This window comes from Buteo buteo, chromosome 6 (assembly GCF_964188355.1).
Source record: "Buteo buteo chromosome 6, bButBut1.hap1.1, whole genome shotgun sequence".
NCBI lineage: Eukaryota > Metazoa > Chordata > Aves > Accipitriformes > Accipitridae > Buteo > Buteo buteo.
In genome coordinates, this window is record NC_134176.1 from 11,542,156 (window position 1) to 11,562,182 (window position 20,027).

At 39.2% G+C, this 20,027-nt stretch overlaps 1 protein-coding gene across 3 annotated transcripts in view; it reads right to left on the minus strand.

The window, feature by feature from the left end:
* Positions 1-491: 491 nt before the first annotated feature.
* The window catches only part of ASPG (asparaginase), a 49,552-nt gene continuing 30,016 nt past the window's right edge, over positions 492-20,027 (minus strand). For 2 of the 3 annotated variants that reach the window (XM_075029720.1, XM_075029718.1), the window contains exons 10-16: positions 18,332-18,451; positions 17,101-17,196; positions 16,030-16,193; positions 9,553-9,639; positions 2,969-3,068; positions 2,588-2,646; positions 492-916 (exon numbers count right to left, since the gene is read on the minus strand). In XM_075029720.1, the coding sequence (XP_074885821.1) occupies positions 2,593-2,646; positions 2,969-3,068; positions 9,553-9,639; positions 16,030-16,193; positions 17,101-17,196; positions 18,332-18,451 (621 nt within the window). In that variant the 3' untranslated portion in view covers positions 492-916; positions 2,588-2,592. Of the gene's footprint in view, positions 917-2,587; positions 2,647-2,968; positions 3,069-9,538; positions 9,640-16,029; positions 16,194-17,100; positions 17,197-18,331; positions 18,452-20,027 lie in introns of those variants that run through there. The other variant, XM_075029719.1, reaches the window with a different exon arrangement.

Consider the following 20,027-nt stretch of genomic DNA (forward strand, 5'->3'; position numbering starts at 1 on the left):
CAGAAGCTGTAGGTGAAATTAAAAGTTGCTGTCTCCAGTACATGCATTTGCCTGAAGTATTCTCTACGTTTACATATTCTAGGGCAAACACAGCTGTAAAGATACATACTGCTCTTTTCTTTAGTCTGAAAGTGTTGGGACTTTAAACTTGGGGTCTGTTAATACTGAGATCACATTTACAGTCCAAAGAATTATGTGTCCAGCATGTAGCAATCTTGATTATATTCCGGTCAGGATGTGGGAAAGATGCTATTAGAAACAAAACAATCAATTCACTTAGACAGTCCCACAAACATGCTTTATGGCATCTGCCTCCTACTCATTTTAAGTGAGGTTTTATAGTGACACATTGGTGAAGATTAGTACACAACTGCAGGCAGATGCCCATGACTGATTCAATTGTTTGCACTGACACTCACAATTGCTGTAATTGCAACTGAAGTGATAAAAGCCATTGCAAAAAACAGACAAAGTGAAACCAACATTGTTCCTCAGAGATTTTATTAGTTGAAACCCAGAAATGCACAATCCACTGTTTTTTCTTGGTATGAATTCACCACAGCATTTCCGTTTGCTATGCCTGCAATACTGTCCTCATTGATTTAACGTAAGAAGATTCAAAAGGCCTCTTTAAAAACAGAACTTGTACAGTAAAGTCAATACATTCCAACCTCACTTATTTAAAAAAAAAATCTTTTCAAAAAAGTGATTAGAAGATAAACCAGCAAATAATTTTCAGAAAATCAGTAAGAATTTAATGTGATCCAAAATAAAGAATATTTCTAAGCTCTAGCTTTCCTGTATGCTCCAAGTGCAGCTACCATTGTTCCTTTCCTCTTTTTCTTCCATAACGGCTTAACACCATTAATGTTCAAAGCTGGTATTTCTGAAGAGGAGTGACCATCTTCTACAGCCTCTGGAGAAAGAGAAAATGGATGTTTAGAACTAGGCAGTATCCAAAATCTTGTTGCCTTGTAGCCTGTCAAGCAAGTTCTTATGCAGTACTGAAGACTTCCTTCAAACTGCCTACACTACTGGTGGCTCAGTCCAAAGGAATTAAGAGATGATCCATGTAGGAGTTGAAGATTTAACACATTCACTCCCCACTTACAAAAGAAAAGTGACTTTTGCAGACATATTTCACTGAAAATGGAAATCCCTTTGCAACATAACCCATATTATGAAGGTATTTTTAGCATCTTCATCTTGGACACTGGAAAACTCCCATTTAAATGCTAAAGGCTGTGACTTTATCTAATCCTTCTGTATCAGCTAAAACCAAAGAAAACCCCCAAACTTGTACAGGAAAGCAAAAAATGCCTGATTCTGTCCTATGTTCATTTAGACCAGTACACAGTGATGAAAAAATGCTATTGTTCCACTTGCAGTTCCCCACTTACATACACATGAATTCACTCTCATTGATCAAATGGGACACACAAGAGACAAGGTAGCCGTGGATGCAGCAAAACCTTTAACTAAATTTTGTGTTAATTTTATTAAAGGAGATCATCTCCTCCCAATATTTAAATTGGGATTAGACTTGCCAATATATTGGAGAAGAGATACCTAAATCAACAATGTATTGCATCAGAAAGGAGTTCTGAGAAATTAATGGGAAGTGTTTTAAATGTCTCCAGTTACAGCACAGCACCGGAGAAGGTCAAACGCCCAAACAAGTTTCTTGTAGAGAGACTTGTCAGATCTGATGCTTTGAACACGAGGCTCACACCCGCCTCACATGCACACAGCTAGGGAAACACACCTTGTACGTTAGCAGCACAGAAGAGATTCATGCTGGGAGTCCGTGTCAGAGAGAACCAGGCAGCTACATCTAAGGTCCGAGTAAGAGGGAGGCCACGGCACTGCCCTGTGCCGTGCCCGGAGGGAGACGAAGCCCTTGGCAGAGCTCTCTGCAGAAAAGGAGCCTTCTGCAGCCTTTGTGTGTAGTAAAACTAACTCCTGTCTGTTAAGAATATGCCCCACGTTTGCTGTGGTGGTTGACTATGCTTCACTAGAAGATGGGCTGGTGTAAGGTGTTCCATTAAAAGCTAGAGGGAGAGCACAGGTGGAAACGCTGTAGGTACGGCAGCAGCACCTCCCGAGTGGGAGGCTATGCGGCCGAATGGCTGCGATTGCCTCACAGCTCTACTGGAGAAGGGTACGCTCCGGTGCTGTGGGCACAGCACCCTGAAAACCAGGCCTGGCAAAGTGCCCGATAAAAGGCATTTCCTCTCTAATGCAAGCAAGAGAGAGGAGCAATTTATTGCAACAGGCCAACGGAACAAGACATTGTTGCCCTCAGTGGTTTTTAGTAGCTTTTACATTCCCAACCAAGTTCAGAACCACACTGTGGAACGCACCATAAAAAAGCACTTCCAGGGTCAGGCAGAAAGAGGAATAAACATCAGCCCTGCTCTACGAAGAAGGATTAAAGTGCTCAGTCTTATCAGAAACTAAGGCAGGGACAGCAGCTGAACCCAGATGCCCCAGGATGAACTAGGGCTTAAATACAAAATCTCACTTCATACATGTGTATGGTGATCCATACATTTCAGAAATCTAGCACTTGAAAATGAGATTTTACCTTCTTTACTGCTTTTGTCTAAAGAAGTCAAGAACGTCCTTAAGCCCTGTAGCCTCCGCCTGTAAGTAGAAACATGAATAAATCCTGCCATCCTGTGCACCAGGACATGCAAATACTTACTTGTGGGAAGTAAGAGTATGTTACCACAAAATAATTAAAATCCAATTTAAATTTTAATTCCTCTGACATAGATGAGAAAATTCTGGCTCCAACAATTTATTACTTCAGAACAGCACCAGACTTGAGTTTGTAACAAACTCTAATCTGGTTTATAGTCCCCAAAGCAGCATTTACTTTTCCCAAACTAATATTATCCGACAGCGTGTGTTATTACTCACACAGCTAGTATACCATACAGAGTACAGCCGTATACACACTTACTACTTCTAGGGGATTCCTGCCATCATAACCAGTTTGCTTCAGGTCTGCACCAGCTAGGTACCAGGCATACAGCCCATCCATGTCACCTTTAGCTGTAAGGCTGGAAAAAAAAATAATTAATATTGGTTCTAAATCTTTCAGTCCATTTCAGTGTGCTCCTCGGTCCTGTCAATTAGCTCAGCAGCCAAATGCTGAACCAGAACAGGCTCAACATGGCTGCCAGGTTAGAGAGGTAAGTAAAGGAACACTATTACAACAACTTTGAATAGCTGAGCAAGCAACACAGCTTGATGAATCAGTTCCTTAAATTAATAGGGCTGTGCTATAAGTACTTACAACAGGTTAGTTTCACATAGTGGGTGTGACTGTGACCAAAGGGGAAAAAAAGTCATGCAGTTTCATATTTCACAACATAATATTTATCTCATGAAATGAGTTGGGGGGAGGGCAATAGCTAAATCAAGATGCAGCTGAGTAAGTGAGAGCACAAGCAGATGTTCTAGCAATCAGCGTGCCCTATTTAAAACCATTAGGAAACCCCCTTCACAAGTTTGCATAACTATGTTTGCTATCAGAAGTTATGACAGCATATTTACATGATATCATTTGGACAGTAACAGCTACATTTTTTTGAGTTTTACAAGATAATGTGTAAGATATAAAAGGGCAGCAAGCAAAAAAAAAAAAAAGCTTTTTAAAGATGACCTCTATCTGCCATGTATAACAAGCAATAGCAAGATCAAAATGAATCATATACAAATAAGCAAGTTAAAGTTTTCAGAGGAACGTACACCAGACTGTTTCTTTGCACATCTGCTGATAGTCTCGTCCATAATACTTAATGTTCATTTTTCACTTTTATTTTGGTAAAAGAAGGGCTAGCAGCCTGTACATATGCAAAAGCATGATCGTCTGTACCAAGCCTGTGAACCGGCTGAACAACTACCTTCAGTTTTCTCAAGATACCAACATCTGTCAGGCTTCAGACCCGAGCTTGCCGTGCGCTCACAGATTGTTTCAGCAGAACCACACCGATAATCATCAAGTGAGGTTGAATCTCATTATAAGAGAGGGGGAACCCTCCCCAAACTTATTAAGTTCAGAGTTTGCTGCCTTAAACAGTGCTCACTGTGGGGGAAAGGCATGCTGCTGGCAGCAGGGATGGAGGACGGTGACGGGCTCGGGTATGAAAACCAAGGCAGGCAGACCTGGTGGAGAGTGGAGAAGGCTGGAAGGTGCAAGGGGCAGACAGTCAGGTAAGTTTATGGAAAAAAACATGAAAGCAGGACTGCAACATTCACTTCTCTGGTAGGCTGAAATCACTTCTGTTGTTGATTAAATCTCTTAAGTACCTGAAAAAAATTTTTTCAGGGGAGTGGAAGCCTCTAATTGCAGCAGTCTGAGGAGAAAGTCAGAGAGGCTTTTGCTTGCAGCAGTCCCAAGGACTAGGCAGGAAAAGGAAAAGAAACTGTCTCTGTGTTCCTCCATGCAACCCCACCAACCCTGAGACAGGGCAGAAGACCTACGGCTGGGGCCTTTGCGGGACAGGGAAATGGCAGTGGGGTGCTATGAGGTTTAACAGTGCTTCAGTGTGACATCATGAAGAAAAGGATCAATAAATCATTAATGAAAAATGCCATCACAAAAAGAGGCCCCTCAGAAGCAATAAGGAATCAGAGGAAGGCAAAGGAAGTATAACAGGAAGCTCAGTGGGAAGTCCTTAACAAAACTGCAGGAAAAAGTAAACAGTAATAAAGAAAAAGTGTAAGCATTAGTAAAGCAGAGAAGAAATTGCTTAGCAGCCACTTCTGGAACACAAGAATTATCTTTATTTACAAAGACAAGTCTCTTGCTGTTGGCACTGGAAGGTCCCAGAATTAAGGGACAAACAAACAAACAGCCTGCCTAGCAAGTGAGAGTTAGAAGCATCTCCAACACTGGACAGGAGAACACTGTATTTTCCAAACACTGTTCAGCTGCGTGCAAAGCAGAAACCATTTTGGGCAAAGACCAGCAAATTTAGAAATATTACCAACCTACATACCCAGGGAAATTCAGCTAGCATCACTGTAAGCAACAAACAAGGACTACTGCACTTACTTGAAAAGTAACTGCCTAATAGCACCTGTTCAGAAAGAGCAATTTAACCCACATTGCCAGAGGTCAAATCTGTGAAGTGGTCTCCTTCGGTGACATTAGAGCAATCCAAATACACAGAAGTATCTTCAATTTTGCAGCAGCCATTTACTGATCAAGTGAGAAATGTATTCTACAGAGACTATGACCCCGAGAACAAAAAGTGATGTAGCTTGCAAGAAAATGTAGATACCACTCTAAATAGAAGATACCTACTATTCACTAAATTGATTATAATCAAGAACACCACAATACATTTTCTTCAATTCCAGATCACTGTAGCCAAGCCATACACATCCGTATTTCCTTTACGCAATGTAAGCACACTCCATATAGTCAAATATATACACAGGACTTCTCAACATACACTATAGGGACCTTTGCTCTGTATTTTTTTCAAAGGTATTTATGCCAGCAACTCCAGCTACAAGTGCATCGTCTAAGCAGCAAGCCCATTATTTCTGTATCATGAAATGGAATAAAAAGAACTTCAATATACTTTTATCGGGATGTTCAAAACCTGCTTTGTTGACAAAGAACTACTTAACACATTTTACTAAACTCTTACTGATACCTTTTATAGCAGATAATCCCAGGTATGCTGCCTATCAATACTCTTACATATAGAAAAAATGATTAGTACCCATTTCACAGTTTCAGCACGGCTAATGTAGCCACGATGATGACAGAGCTAAGATACCAAGAATAGCGATAATACAATTATGGTCTCTGATTTTGTGCCTCCCATCACACTAGCATCAAGCTAACTCAGTTAACAGGAGCTGCTGTTTAAGGGGTGCTCTGTTACTGTCAAGGTACCAGAAGCGAAGCTGCTCAGGTCTCAGAGGGTTTAGAAAGATGTCCTAGTTTTAGCTGGGATAGAGTTAACTGTCTTCCTAGTAGCTGGTACAGTGCTACAACCATGACAAAGGAAAAGGGCAAATGCAGTTCTGGATCTGGGAAGTAGTGAGTACAGTGAAATGACACCTTGGGGTTCCCTCCTGCTTCCTCAGGTACTAGGATTTCATCTTTCCCAGGGACATGAAGCTCTGTTTTTTCAGCAATTCTCCTTTTTCAGTGTCTACATAAAGTGTTCAGGAAAAAGTTCCTTTTTTTTTTTTCCCTTAGGTGTATCATCACCGTGACAGAAGAGAAAAATATTTTTTTTCTTCCCTTTTTTTTTAAATTCAGATCCTCAAAAAGCAAGTTAAAAGTCCAGCTTAAGGCACGGTTTGTTCTATCCTGAACACATTTGGGAGTGCTGCTCTTAGCTAGTATCTCCACATCTCTCTCAGTTGAGAAAAACAGACTTTGAAAGATAGCAGGCATTAGAAGCTTGGTCCTAATTCCTGCAGAGGCATATTTATCTTTCCTCCCCCAGCCTTATCCCCCAAGTTTATGTTAAATTGAAGAGGCATCTTATTCTGAAAGTTGCCAATTTTGAAAGGCTGCAACCTTTTATATTATATCATTTTATGAAATTTAAGAATATGAAAGAGAAAGCTGGTTTGACTTTATGCCCCTATTTAATTTTAAGTACAGACTTGAACAGAGTATCTCTATACAGGCTTTTTTCCTTTAAAAAACAAACACAAAGCAACTGTTTACCAACTCCAGAACTTGACAAGCCTTCAGAATAAGTCTGAGTGTCCCAATTTATCTCATCATGGTTTGGTTTTGCAGACAGATGACAATACTACTGCAATATGAGATGAGATTCTGGCATTTTTAACAGATTACTAACATTGAGATCTCTTTCTCATTTCAAAACAAAGACATGAACCAGATACAAAACATCAATAAAGAGATTCTAAAAATCAGACTAACCCCTCTCACTGAGAAAAAGAAACAGCAAATGAAACCATGAAAGATTTAATAACTAGATCATCTTGTCTGCACCTATGTGCATCTCCACTTCCTACACAAGAGTTCCCACTGATACCGTCCAGCTCTCAGTTCTGGTTGGTACTCCTTTCCCTCTCAAACATCACCAATGCCAAAGGAGCACATTTATTTTTATTTTATCTCCAAAATCTTCCAACTGAACTATTCTATTCTATTCTAAAAATCATGAGTCTAAACACAAGGAAGCTGAGGAGACTGTATTAAAAGACCATGAACAGTGATTTTTGTGTTCTATGAAAGCCAGTTTGTTTGAGGATAGGTAAGGAGCAAGGGGGGAAACATGATTACAGCTTCTAATTCAGAAAGAACTCTATGGAAGAAAAAAGTTAAGTTAGCTATGGGCAGGAACCCAGAGCTTATCAGAAAGCAAGCAGCTTTGTCCTTCTAAACCCCAAGAAGTTGACATATAGCCTTGGTGACAAATTCAAAATGGTACAAATTGCAGTTTAAGGCACATTACAAGATAGAAGATATGTAGGAAAACAGTTCGAATTAGGCAGAGGGAAGATGTTATCAACAGCTTGTTCTACAAGCAGCTTGACCACGTGAACACGTCGACTACTGCGAAGGTGCCAGTGCCTGCAAAAAGGCGGCTTAAAAGGAGGAGGTAAGAGGTAGGACTGAGAAGTGAGCCCGAGCATGCTGGAAAAACGAGTGTATCGGTCAGGTCATCTGAGGATACTCCTGAAGAAGTATCTGAGACATTTTGGCAGGAGGACAAACACCAGTACCTCTGATTTAATAACTTGTAGGCACCTGAATAACGCTCTGTGGAAAAAAGTCCGCTTTGGTGCGAAAGACTATGCCAGGCCCTCTAAAACGGCTAGAGGAAAGAAAACCCTTCAGCTCTGCAGGAGCAGCGTAAGGAAGAGCCACCACTCACAGACACTTCAGCGCTGTCTCGAAGCCTGACCGCTGCCTCAGGCTGGCTGTGCTCCTGGCATGGGGCACGCAGGACATCTGTCAGTGGGCATGCCTCTGGCCGCGGCTGCTGCTCCAGCTGCCGGCCGGGAGAGAACCACAGCCCTGGCTCCTGACCCGCACCGAGGTGGGAGAACCTCTTCCCCTCTCACCCCAAGTACGCCACTCTGCGCCGAGTCCTCGGTCAGCCTCTGCACGCGCATGCGTTCCTGCCCTCTGTTTGGAAGATCTACATTGTTTTTATACTAAACTTATTACCATCAATGCAAGTTCACAATATCTTAAATGTTTATTATCAAAATATCCGCTTTGAACATCAGGAGATCATGTAATACAGATGCAGCGTGTACGATATTCCTTAAAATGCTGTAACAAACTGCATTAGAACCACGTTTTGTTTAAAGGACCCTTGTTCTCTTTTTTTTTTTTCTTTTTTCTTTTTTTTTTGACATACTACTCCCAGGTCAGGTAGCCAGACTGGTTCTGCATGTGGCACCAGGGCTAAATAAGGGGCCAATTAATTTGCAGAGGAATGTCATTCCCTAAGCCACTCCCCTTGCCTTCTTGGCAGATGGAAACTACGCAAACCAAGGGTTTAGTTCTGTTCTATCACTTGCAGTGCCCTGGGAAACGTCATGGTAAAAGACTTACTACCCAGTCTCCTCTGACTGTGTTATGACAATGGAAACACTCCAGCTAGTATTTCTTGATTCCGGAACTACTCAAAGGACAGAGTCCAGTCTCTATACAGAACACACATAAGCTTTACCTTGACCTTGTTTTGTAGACAATATACAGCACTGGTTGGTCCCTATAAGTCTCATGGTTTTCTGCCAAGTCCTGATATAAAGGCTGGTACTTGGGGGTTTTTGTTTGTTTGTTTTTGAGAAGAGAAGAAGAAATGAAGTAAAAACAGTAAGTAATTTTAGGAAATACATGAAACCTTATCACAATTTTCAGAGTAATTTGTAATTCAGGACCAGTATTGGAAAAAATAAAATCAAGCATCTATTTCTTTTCATAATATATATCCATATAATTAAACCACCTTATATATTAAAAGCAACTATATGAAAAAACAGCTTTAGCAGAGTATTACATGCTCTTAAAATTAAATATAGAGATGGTGAGCAATTATTCAAAAGTTTTGGGGTTAAACCTATCTATTTCATTTAGTTATTTTTAAGAATGATGTTATATGCTAGTTAGAGTAGAAGCCATTCCCATAGAAGTGAAAAGTGGATTTTAAGAAGTAAAAATATGTGCAGCTTTATTCTCAAATAGAGATGCTATTAAATGATACCTTTCACAGCTTCCTCCCCACCCTTCCTCAGTGAAAGTGCTTGGAAAAAATAAGCTATATTTGCTTCTAGTTCGCTTATCCCCACAATACTCCCTACTTTGGAGCTCTCTTGGTGCTCCAACACAGAATTGATTCTTAATTTCATCTCTACACTGTTTTCCTCATTATTAGTCTAGCACAGAAGTAGCCACGTCATGTGCCAGGGACCCAACTGTTTCTTGGAAGTCGTCTATGCACTGTTCTAAATTCTACAAGTCTCTTCTGAAAAACCATCCCCCTCCATCCCGATTTTAGAGCCACCTCACCTTATCACATTTACCTGCAGAGTATTGTTCCAATGTTCTCCAAGTCATGGCCTGAAAGGTGTGCTCCCGTTTCTCGTAACAAATTAATCACTTGTACGTGCCTTTATGAAAGGAATAGAAAAAACAGAGAAAGTGTCTTGACCAGTAGGTTTTTCTTCCCCTAAATCCAGCATTACTCATATACACAGTCAGTGAAAGTTCTTATACGATATTTGCCACCGTCACAGAACCAATGAATCTTCTCCAAGGTGACAGATGTAGTAAACAGATCTGCCCTCCCTATCAAAAAATCATTCACACGCTAAGCTCATGGAAGTGGTAAGTTCAGCTCTGAAAATGAAAGGGATGCATCCCTTTCTCTTAAAAGAATTTTTATTTTCTTTACCTTAGTGCTAGCTTAATTTAACGCTTGAAATATCAGTGATTGAAATACACACAAACAGTGAGGACATTTATTACATAGCATCATTCCTGTATTTTACAGAATATAATGCCCATATATATCAGTCTTAAATAAAACTTATGTCTTGGAGATAAGCTATGAATCTTTAGGTTAATGTAGAAGCTAATCAGCTTTTCAGGGCTTCAAAATTATGGTAAGTATTCTTATGAATGTCCCACAAAAGCACATCTTTTCCTAACCGCTTCCTCCCAATACCTTTATTATTTATTTCCACCTGGAGTCTTTAGGAGGTCTTCCTTGTCCTTTCCTTTGAGATAAAAGAACACATAGATACTTAAGCACTACCAGCCAACTCCTATACCTTAGTCAGAAGCTTGAGAAAGTCTATGGAAAAGGCCAGTCCCTAAAGGTACTGTTGCGGGTAGAAAATAACATGACAGATGAAAAATGTGCAAAATATGTTTTTCACAAGTGACCAAGTGAAAGGCTTAGAACTAGGTTCAAAAAGGAGGTGACAGTGTGCTCCTCTGCTAAACAAATGATCTAGTTTACAAATCCAAACACAGGTTTTTTTCTCCAGAAAGAGCATGATGACACCAGTAGATCAGGAATAGTTGCATAGTTCCTCTTTAAAGTAAGTTGCTATACCATAACACTTCAAAATAAAGAGTTAGGCATATCATTGTAATAGGAAACATATGGGCTTTCCCAACCCAGTACCTAAAACCTCATCTGTAGTAATTAAAAATAAAAAAATAAGATCACATACACTTTCTGCTTAATCACTTGCATTTTCTTGGAGGTAGCCATGGGCCTTTCCATTTTAGAACTGGACTAAACTGCTTATCTAATCCCTCTGCCTCTTTTTAGGAAACTCCATCTTGAATGAGAAGTTACTTTGCAGTTATCTATATTAAGCCTATATAAGCTTATGTTTCATGTAATATCTTAATTTATAATCTAAATAAAGAACTGTAGAGATGCTATAGGAATCATTTTGCTTTTCCAAACATAGGTTATTTAACCTACCAGACAGATTTCTTTTAAATTGTACTTTGTTTCAATTGACAGCCTCAAAAAAAAAAATCTTTCTCTGTTTCATGGCAAAGCATTGCTGGAACAGCACATGACACAAGTTTTTTCAGTTATCTAAAATATTTTCTCAGGTGGGTCCCTTACAGCATGGCTAGTCATCCACAAGCATCTCCTTGAGCCAGCAAATAATGGCATGGCTTCCTATTTTTCAATCTGTGGTGAAAAATGAATTCTACATGTATGAAATTTTTAGTTCAGTCTTAATTAGAACAGTAATTAGCTGAAAAGAAATTTGACCTAAAATAGATTAAAGTAGAACATGTTTGTTCACTCAAGCTCACATTGGGTACAGAACTGAACATAGGGACCGTGTGCTTACTGTCCAACGACTGCCCTGGAGTATTCCTCATTTCCCATCTTATAGTCGAAATCACAGCATGAAACTAGCGCTTTTCAAACTAAAAGCTATGCTATGGGACAGCACTAAAAGATAAAAGGCAGTAAAGCATGTAATGTTGTGTGGTATCTTCCCTCAATGTGCTCCCCCCTATGAAGTCCATATCTCTGGATTCCAGGGAAGAGCAAGGCTTTTCTTTTCCCCTATTGTAACTATTTACTCCTCACTGGTAGCAAGATTCCCTCCAGAAAGGACTTTGTGTCCCACCTGTGCCGCACAGCCATTACTACTCTGAGTGGGACTCTATAAATCTTTGATAGAGACAGATTTGGGGGCATTTACCCATGTGTTTAATACAGCAAATTTAAATGAGGAAAAAAAAGTGGTTTGAAATAAAATAAAACTTTAAGCATTGAAACGAACAGTGTTTACAATAAATGCTTACAATAAAACAGTTCTAAATAGAAGTACAGTGTCCTGATGACTGGGAATCATTCAAAATCATGTTTCTCAGTATGGTGGGAAGAAGAGGGAGTGTTGTATACCACTGCTTGTTAAGGAAAGGGTAAGGGAGAGGAAGAATAGGGACAATTAGTGACATGCAACTTAAAAGTGTTAAATTTAGTACTGTGACTATGAAGAGCAGATTCATCCAAGAAAGCAAACTGACTACCTTCTCACATTCCCATCACTCAACATAAAAACTATGCGGGAGGTTAAGTTGCACTACAGCTTGTTCCTACTTGCACCCAAACAGTATCTACATTCTGCAGAAACTTAAGCCCTATCCAGTGTACCACTTCTGCTGTCTTGTACCTACCACAAGAGCATTATTCATATTTCAAGAGGCTGGCAGTGAATTTTCTGATACTGTTATGTCTTAGGCACATGAGAGGTATTTGTCTTTAGAAGTTGTTTCTTTAAGTGCCAGTCTCCTGCAGCTTTACAAAAGCCTCACAAGGGTCACAGTTTAGCTGATCTGAAGTTCAGCTGATGTCATGAGCCATGAACTTCTTGGGAACGGTTTAAATGCAATTCCCGTTCTAAGGTGACAGCACAAAACCAAAGAACAGAGCAACTGCTGGACAATGAAAGTTCAAGATACAGAGGGAATGCCAACATCACCATGTTAGTCTGGGATGCACAGCTGCTTGTCCAGTCTAGCTCCATCTGATAAGCAAAACCATGAGGAGCTATTGTCACCTGTGAACTGTTCATGACTCCCCCTTTTCCTAATGCACTCCATTAGCAAACTGTAGCTCTTGGTCAGATATAGGCTATACAAACAATGTTATTTTGCATATGTTACTTAAGTTAGCCTTTTGATATTACCACTGTCATTCATCTGCTCTCTGAAAGAAGAAACAAATAGACAAAAAGTATTCCTAGTGTCTCCTCCCTGCTAGATTCCATAATTGATAAGGCTGGAGAAAAAACCCCAATGTATACTAATACTTTAAATGATTTATAGCAAAAGAAATGATTCAGTGTGGTCTTCAACATTGACTGCTATGAGCAAAGTTTGAGTTCCAGATAAAGACTTTTACCAGTTCACGAGAGTTCTGGATTCACAGCAATCAAGGTGCCATACAGTACGTATCATCTTAGGCCTTGACTTGGCAGACACTTATTAAAAGTGAATCAACTTCAAAAGGGATGAATCACACATGTGAAATTAACACGCATGTAAGAGTTTGCAGGATTGGGGCCTTAGGGTGCACACCTTCCACCAACTCTCTTTAAAGAAATGCAGGTGTAATGTATATCCAAACTTGACTAGCTTCATTCTTTTTAATGCTTGCTCCCCTAGCAACTGGAATGGTTATGGCAGAATCAGCTTAGTTTCACTTGTTTGGTTTTCTGCATGGTATCAGTGGGAATTTTATGCTCAAATACTGTAAGGATGGGCTTCAGTGTACTTCTGAAGTCAGTGGTAGTTAGATTTTCACTCTGCTTTAGATTTCCTGAAGTAATGTAAATGTAACCCTGCAAAATATCAAGTATTTAAATTCTTATTTACGTGGGAGGTAATTTTACTACCTCTAATCTGATGTTCTCACAGCACCGTATGAGCAACTCCCCATTTTCAACCTTTTACCAGTGCTCTACAAGTAAATGGAAGTGCTTTTACTACATAAAATATACACAATTTTTATTCAAGACATTTTCCTGCTTAGAGAGTTTCTGTCATTAAAAAATATTATTCTATTGTTTTGAAAATTAATTATCCCTTGAGGGTACTCTAAGAAATTAAAGGAATGCTACTAATTTTGATCAAGCAACTGGCCCAAATTAACAGTGGTCTGTTCAGCTTCATGCATAAAGTGAATGAGACTACACACAAATTGCAGAGCTACAAATGAAAAAGCGGAAATACAGTAGTTTATTTCTTATTTAGAAAGGGACTCCACATTTTACCATCTAAAGAAACAAAGTGTCACTTAAAATAAAAAAATTTAAAAGACTATCATTGATATAGATCAAGTTGCTGGTCTACCAGCTGACAGTGCTATGTTAAAAAGCTTTTAAGAAGAGACATTACTCCTGATCATCTTTACAAATTATTAAATGGAAAAGAGAAATCTGTCATCATTATATAGGTTTGCATGCTAGGTTAAAAGGCAAGCCACTGAGAAATGTGACAGAAAGACTGGAAGAAAGCTATTTTTAAGATGAGTGGATACTGTACTGCAGTTAAATGGCAATTAAACAAATACTAATTCTCAGAAAATGGGATTAAGCTGATGCAATATTCAGTAAAATTGAGGAAGTTACAATATTAAACAGTTTAAAGCATTGACTGCTCATTAACATCAGTTTTCCCCCTTCCCTCTCTGCAACTTTGTACACTGCATCAGGATAATCTGTTCACTTTCAGCATGCAAGTGTTTAATAAATAGAATTTAAATATTTCTGTAGCAGAAATCTTTTTAGTGGGTATCTAATGACACACATATACAGCTGTCTGGTCTTTACCATTCTCCTTTATATGCTTATCAGCGTGAAATGCAGTGTGAGTACACAGGAGATCATAAATACACATTTATGAGATTAGTTCTAAGTCAACTCTTCCTCTCATTCAAACAGTAGAAACACAAAGAGAAACTGAAAATGGTTATGGTGCAGTTTCCTTTTACAATTCCCTATATCAAAATGGGTGTGCAGTTTTAAAGAGCTTAAGAGTCATAGTAGGAGTCTAATATAGGAGTGGCAATGCTAAGGAATCCAAACAACAAGCTCATGTGAAATTCCTCAGGCAGTAGATGGGTGCGGTAAAAAAAGTAGGTGCCTGATTTGCAGGAACATCTAATGGTATCTAATGCTTTAGCATTTTCTCACATTGGAGCAGAGCCACCTCTATTCAACCGCGAGGTTATTTGTTTGATTTGCTGTTGGGCTTGTTTTTGCTTTAAGACTTTAAGGGTTTGCCACTGAAGGGCTTACATATTCATGAGATAAAGCAACAACTACAAAGCCATAGAGGACCATGCAGTAGATATGGCAATAGCACAGTGTGGCCACACAGGACCTTAAGTCTCAAGTTAATAGAGCTTGCTAAGTTTTCTACATCTGGTCTTTGACACCGAAAAAGCCTTCAAGATATTCCTGCAGCAAATGCAAAACCAGGACTGTCAGACCTCCCACAGAGGTAACTCCAGCCTGACAGACCAGGTGAACTTGTCAACATTAGAAAGCTGTAGGAATATTTGGGGACAGACATCCATGAAGACCATGAAAATATTATCACTCCAAGCTCCTTTACAGAAAAAAGCTTCTCTCCTGCCATCATACAGACTGAATATGAGATAAGGAGCTGAAAGTGGATCAAAGAAACAAGAAGAGATTAGGGCAAGCAGCTTCTAACACGTTAGAAGACCAATGGCTCTATGAATCCCCAAGGCTATATAAACTAAGCGTTTTAAAATTAAATTTTGATAACTGATAACTTTTATACTCGGTGCTATGGCCATTCCTTAGGACTATACAACATGGAAAAGACCAGTAAATTGCACGTCCAAAACTACCATTCAAGAACTGCTGACATCCAGAACAACAGGAAGAGGAAATCCACAAGCAGGCAGAGCCATGCAGCCATCCCATATAATTATGAGTGGGTGGAAGGGAAAAATTAAAAAAACAGTCATCCGGCAAGACACTCAGGAAAGCACTGGTGGAAGGGAAAGATTAAAACATGTCAGCCTACTGGTATATTTTGTGCCAATTGAAACAGTCTGCTCTGGATGACAAAGAGGAGGGCAGAAAGAAAACAGGCAGCCCTTGGTCCTGCATTCTCACTTCTGACAGTCAAAAGAAGTGATCAGTTTGGCTCTGTTTTATAAGGAAGCCTCATAACAAAGAGTGGAGTACTGATATTATGGACCAAGTCTAGGCAGGAAGGCAGCAATAAGTTATCTTATGTTAAAATTCTGCATGCATACCAAGTTGTTTGCCTTCATTTAATGTTATTTTAAAAAATCTTTTGATTTAGGCTAGTCATATCCTTTGAAATGATGTGTTTGTGTTATTTTAACTGCTGTCATTTACACACGAATGCTGAGACAAAACAAGACCAAACCACAGGGATGGACTTCAAATCCAAAATGATAGAAGGTTTATTAATTTATACAACCCTGTATGTAGAGTTTATTTTGTTACCTGAACTTGATCGCATCCGTCAGTGGGGTAGATCCATATCTGTCTCTAGCATAAACAGTTGCACCAGATGTCAACAAATACTCAACCAATGGTAAGTGCCCTTCAGAGGCTGCAATATGAAGTGGAGTTCGGCCATCATAGTCTCCACAGCTCAAGTTTCCACCCTGCAAAAAGGACAGATCCTTCACATGCTAGAAAGATAATGGCTGCACATTAAGTTATTGGTACAGCAGTAGATGCATACAACCCATTTTAACTCTGCCACTAAAATGTAAAGCTTGTCAAACTTAAAAGTCTATCTTGTAGTGTTTTTTTAGCACCAGTAAAGATACTTATTTAACCTTCTGCATGTTCCCCCCTCTACACGTATTCTCATTAGAGCCCCTTCAGATACGCATTTTATTGCGGTACACCATACAGCTGCTTTGTGCAAGTCTGCTAATTTTACTTGCCTTAGATTATTTTTTCAATATATATTTATCCTTTCTTGAGGCCCATTACCAAAGTCTCAAGAGTAGGGTAAACCAAGGCAAAGAGGGGGAAAAAAAAAAAAAAGAAAAAAAAAAAAAGAGGTGTAGAAGATGATACAGGGAAATGCCTTTTTCTTTTTTCAGGTATAACCCAAGCTAGAGCTATAGGGAGAGCCCAAAATCCTGAATTAGCACTGCACTGTGTTTTGCTTAAATGTAATTTTCAAGTTCTTTTTTTTAATCATTACAGATTTACATCCAAAAGCTAGATACTATGAATATGCATAAAGAAAGTTAAACGAAAGAAAGCAGCACAAACCATTTTAAAGTGTTCCAAAGTTAGCAGATAAGAACTTGCATTTTAATCTACCTGTACTTTCACAGTTCAAAAGAAAATGTAAACAGCTGAGAACCAGATAGGGGAAAGAACATACCAGTTTTGAAAGACAAAGACTGAGTAGCCTAGAAACCAATTGTATTGGCCAAAGCACTTTGATTCTAAGACTTAGGTAGTTGTTTCCCAGTCAGCATAGCTTCCTCCCGTCATTTACAGCTCTATTTAAAAATTAATGTTTTGTACAAACTATTAATTTTACATTACCATTTCTGCTATGGCTCTTAGTGCATCTATGTCACCCAGTTTAGCTGCAGCACAAGCCAAAGGTGGAATTAATGCATCTCTTACGGCTTCTAACTCCTGAGAAACAAACAAAATTAAACATTTAATATCAGCCTCGCTTCTAATGTGATTGATGTCCAAGTCATAAAAACACTGCCCTTTCTTTCATGTAAAGTTTCCAAATTAGTCATTTGGTTATTTAAAGCTGGTAGCATTTAGTTCTTGGAAGGAAAGAAGTCTCATGTTTATTTTACATTTTGTGGGTCTCACATCCATGAAGATTTATATTCCTCCTTGGCAACACCACAATTACCTGATATCTATATATACCATTTAAGGTGCATGCACTAATTACCATCTCCATACTGCCATAGTTACACATCAGTACAGTAAGAGAAACAGCACTAGTAGGAGTTGGAACAGACCATATAGTCCAGTCTCCTCAAGACTGGATCAACTTTATTCATGTGACTCCTCAAGACTGGATCAACTTTATTCATGTGACTCCTGAGATATTTGTATAACCTGTACTTCCAAACCTCCACTGACAAGTCCCATAGGCCCCCTAAATATCCTCCCATTTCTCACGCTTACTAAAGAAGAACCATACATTCAGTATTCATTAGCTACTGAAAATCCCATCTTCCCTGAAACTTAGCCAAGAGAAAAGCAAGTACTTGCATCTTACAACCAATACTGTATTTTCTGATTTTCCAATTGGGAAGGACTAATATTAAACACCACACATTACACTGGTGTAGTGCTTCCTTAGTACCAGCATACTATGATTTCATGTACAATTAAGCTGTTTTACCCATTATTATTTAGATTGCTCGAAACTGTCAATCCATTTGACCACAAAAATACAAAGCACTTTTTCATATCATTGATACCCTGAATTAGAGCAACCGTCTGAGGCTTGTTATTGCAACCAGCCAGCCAAGAAAATAAACTTAATATGGGGCTACAAAGAGGGGGAGAAAAAAGTTAATATGTTTTTAATTAAAAAGATTTTAATGTTATGCTTGTCATTGTGTCCTTTCTCCCTAACCCAACTAGTTAGTTGGGACACTCAGTACTAAAAAAAAAAAAAAAATATAAAAACTCCAATGTTCCATTTTTCTTTCAGCTTTGCTGTTCATCTTTAAGCTAGGTTCATTTAACTGAGTTTACAGCTTTACATGAGGTCAGTTGTAAATATTTAAGTGTATACCTCCTTGCTGCTGATACTTAGAGATTTGGCAATCACTTGAATAAACTTGCTATCTCTCAGAGAGATCTTGGCTCCTGTGGGTACAACAGTCATTTCTCCTCTTAGATTTTCACTCAGCATCTGAAAAGCAAGCAATCAAATCCTTTGTTAGCAGAGGAAAAATATGGTAGTAGTCTAATAAAAAACCTTAGGATCAAGTTAGAAAATTGTTTGGAGGAATTATGGAAACTAATTGAATGCAGACAAAAGATTAAAGAAATAGTTACTGTCTCATGAAGATTGCAAGTTTAAAAAGACAAAGGGGGGGTGGAGGGACAGGCAAATAAAACTTTCTTCCAAAGCAAAGAAACCAAAATAAGCACATAACAAAACACCCCAATTTTTAGAGTATGCAGACAAAAGTTCCCTAGTGGGATAAGCTGCAGCCTACTTAAAAACACAAAGATAGTGAGTAATTAGCAGAGTGAGGCTGAAGACCAGAATATTCTGAAATGCTGCCTTTTGCCAGCATTCCCAAACCTCAGTACTCCTACACAGACTGTATACATAGGCCTCAAAACAAAGCCCAGTGCTGCCTGTGGACGGTCATGTATTTCAATGGATTTTCAAACAGCTCCATTAGCCCTGATTTTGTTAAAATTTGGCCATAGAGCCAGCTTTGAATGCCGAGGGTCTACAGTAGTACTAGTCATTCAATATTAAAGCAGGTGCGTAACAGTTTGCAGGGTGGGTGCATCCGATATCACCAGGAAAAAAAAAAAAAAAACCAAACCAAAAAAAGGTCAGCCAATTTGTGCGTAGAAAGTGCTTGAATATGGCAATAAAGAAATGAAAATACTCCAAAAGACAGGTTCTGGGAAACCTCGAGAACAGAGAGAAAAGCCAGTCATTAAGAAAAAGCAACTGGTTTCCTCAATTCTGACAATTTTACATACTGGCACTCTTTCACAAAATGTTGCTGATGCAGCTATAAAGCACGTAGTTATTTCAATTAGAATTTTAAAAAGCAGGACTGTGAAAGTTTGCAAGAAACAGATGTGATGTTGGAAGGAGGAATGCCCCAGGTTTACTTATGTCTAGGCATGCCCTTTATTAAAAAAAACAAAACTCCAAGCGCTGACAACACTGTAGCCGTCTGCTGGAAGAGTCCCTTATGCATGCAACTCCGAGGATACCAACTGCTTTGGCGCACTTTTAGAGTTTGACAGGTTGAGATCATTGCTTTGCACAGGTAACCTTAGCAATTGGCACCTGTGCTAAATGCACCCAGTGCAAAGCCCTACGTGCCTTAGTCAGTCCTACCAGCTCTGCAGCCATTTGCATGTGTCTGGGGGCACATTCCTTGCTTCTTTGTGTTGAAAGAGAATCCTAAAATAACCACGCCAGCTTCAGGAGAGCTTCCGTCTCTTGGGAGACTATTGTTTGGTGATATGTTTAGCTGAAGATATTGCCACAGACAACATATTTCCAGGCTTTCTTCTTCTCCTGGTCTCTACCACTCATTCCTGCCCAGGCAATGCAGCAAGCTGCTCCCTTAGTTGTGCCAACACAATTGTTTGTGGATCTGTACAATGAGTCAAATGAGGAAACCAATCCTGCTTAACTCAAAGAAATTGCAAAAGTTATTTTGTTTTTCACACCATATAAAGGAGGTCCCACTGCCACCACACAAACTGTGTAGCACGTTCCAAAGGGC